Below are 1,371 nucleotides of genomic sequence, written 5' to 3' on the forward strand. Positions count from 1 at the left end.
TTAAATGTGGTTTTAACATTACTTTTATAAAGTTTGAAGTCCGTGCTGTCCAATCCAGCTCACTGTTTTTTACAGAAGCCCTGTGAAAGCATCACAGCTTTGCCGATCTCAGAGGATGAAAAGAAAAAAAATTCCTGTATCCGCATCGTGATCCAGAACATCACCAAAATTTAATGGTGTGTTACTTGGCCCAGTACCCACAAACGGTTAAAATGTCATGACAATTCATCCATACGCAACCGAAAACATTACCTCCTTGGCGGAGGTAATGAAATTACAGTACACTAAAACCCACCCACTTGCACCAATCAGAAGAGAGGAAAAACATTTTACCATAAGTCCTGATGAGCAGGTCCAGAATGTGCTGGTGACCATGTAACGCTGCGATGTGCAGAGGTGTGTATCCCTGCAGAGAAGTACAGCAAAAATTATGTTTTCTGACAACTTTTATAGTATATTTTACAGTTCTGCTTTAAATGACCAGTGAGTATGAAGGTGAAGTGATGGAAGGTTTTAGTACCTACCCCCTTCAGTTTCCCAYGTCCAAATCCAGCCAATGAAAACAGCATGAAGAACACATACAAATTAGTGAAGGTTATGGAAACACCACATAATGACAAAAACATAATTGCTCAGTAATTCAGTGAAAATTGCAAAGCCGTGGACGAGCACGCCGTCAAAGACTCGCACTGTTTTGGGAAACAATTAAGGTGACATGACATGATTTATTAACGGCGTCTCCTGCAGCCACACCACGCTGGCTGCTGTCATCCGTTTGCACAGCTGGATCTTCACACAGAGCGTGACGACACAGAGCGCCGCGTCGTTAGCCCTTCAGCGCTGAGCAGCAACAGATCTGCAGATTAAAGCCTCGGTACTCACGTGCTGCAAGAGAGGAGACACAAAGAAACCTGAGCAAAGACTGACTCACAAACTTTATGATCACAGAAACAACTCAAACCTGACAGGTTTCTGAGTCTTTCAGAGCACTGAGACGTGTCAGGAGGCAATGAGCTTTAAAAATTTATTTATTCTTATCTGAAGCCGTCCAGCTCAATTATTTTATACATCAAATTTTTACTTTAAGACAAAAACATCATCAGAGTATAAAAATGATATTTACATATAAAGTCAGTGTATTTAGAGTTGTTTGTTGTCTCCATTAGTTAGCCTTCGTGCTAGCACCGACTCAGTATCGCCATAGTAACTCAGTGCTACACATTCTCTCATCACTGAGGTCCTCCATCCACATGACAGAGAGGGGAACACAAACATGACTCAGCCTGCAACAGAAAATATGGATGGAGGACCTCAGTTTAGCTTGATTTTCACGCTAGCTCCGAGCTAATACATATAAGGCAATATAGTGTC

At 41.8% G+C, this 1,371-nt stretch overlaps 1 protein-coding gene across 1 annotated transcript in view; it reads right to left on the reverse strand.

The window, feature by feature from the left end:
* LOC106531986 (ankyrin repeat domain-containing protein SOWAHB) overlaps positions 1 to 1,371 on the reverse strand; it is a gene marked incomplete in the record, with an annotated part of 49,255 nt that overhangs the window by 3,689 nt on the left and 44,195 nt on the right. Inside the window, 1 exon segment of the mRNA XM_014027950.1 lies at positions 334 to 406. Within this exon segment, the coding sequence (XP_013883404.1) occupies positions 334 to 406 (73 nt within the window).

The sequence above is a fragment of the Austrofundulus limnaeus genome, unplaced genomic scaffold, assembly GCF_001266775.1.
Source record: "Austrofundulus limnaeus strain Quisiro unplaced genomic scaffold, Austrofundulus_limnaeus-1.0 Scaffold703, whole genome shotgun sequence".
NCBI classification, from domain to species: Eukaryota; Metazoa; Chordata; class Actinopteri; order Cyprinodontiformes; family Rivulidae; genus Austrofundulus; species Austrofundulus limnaeus.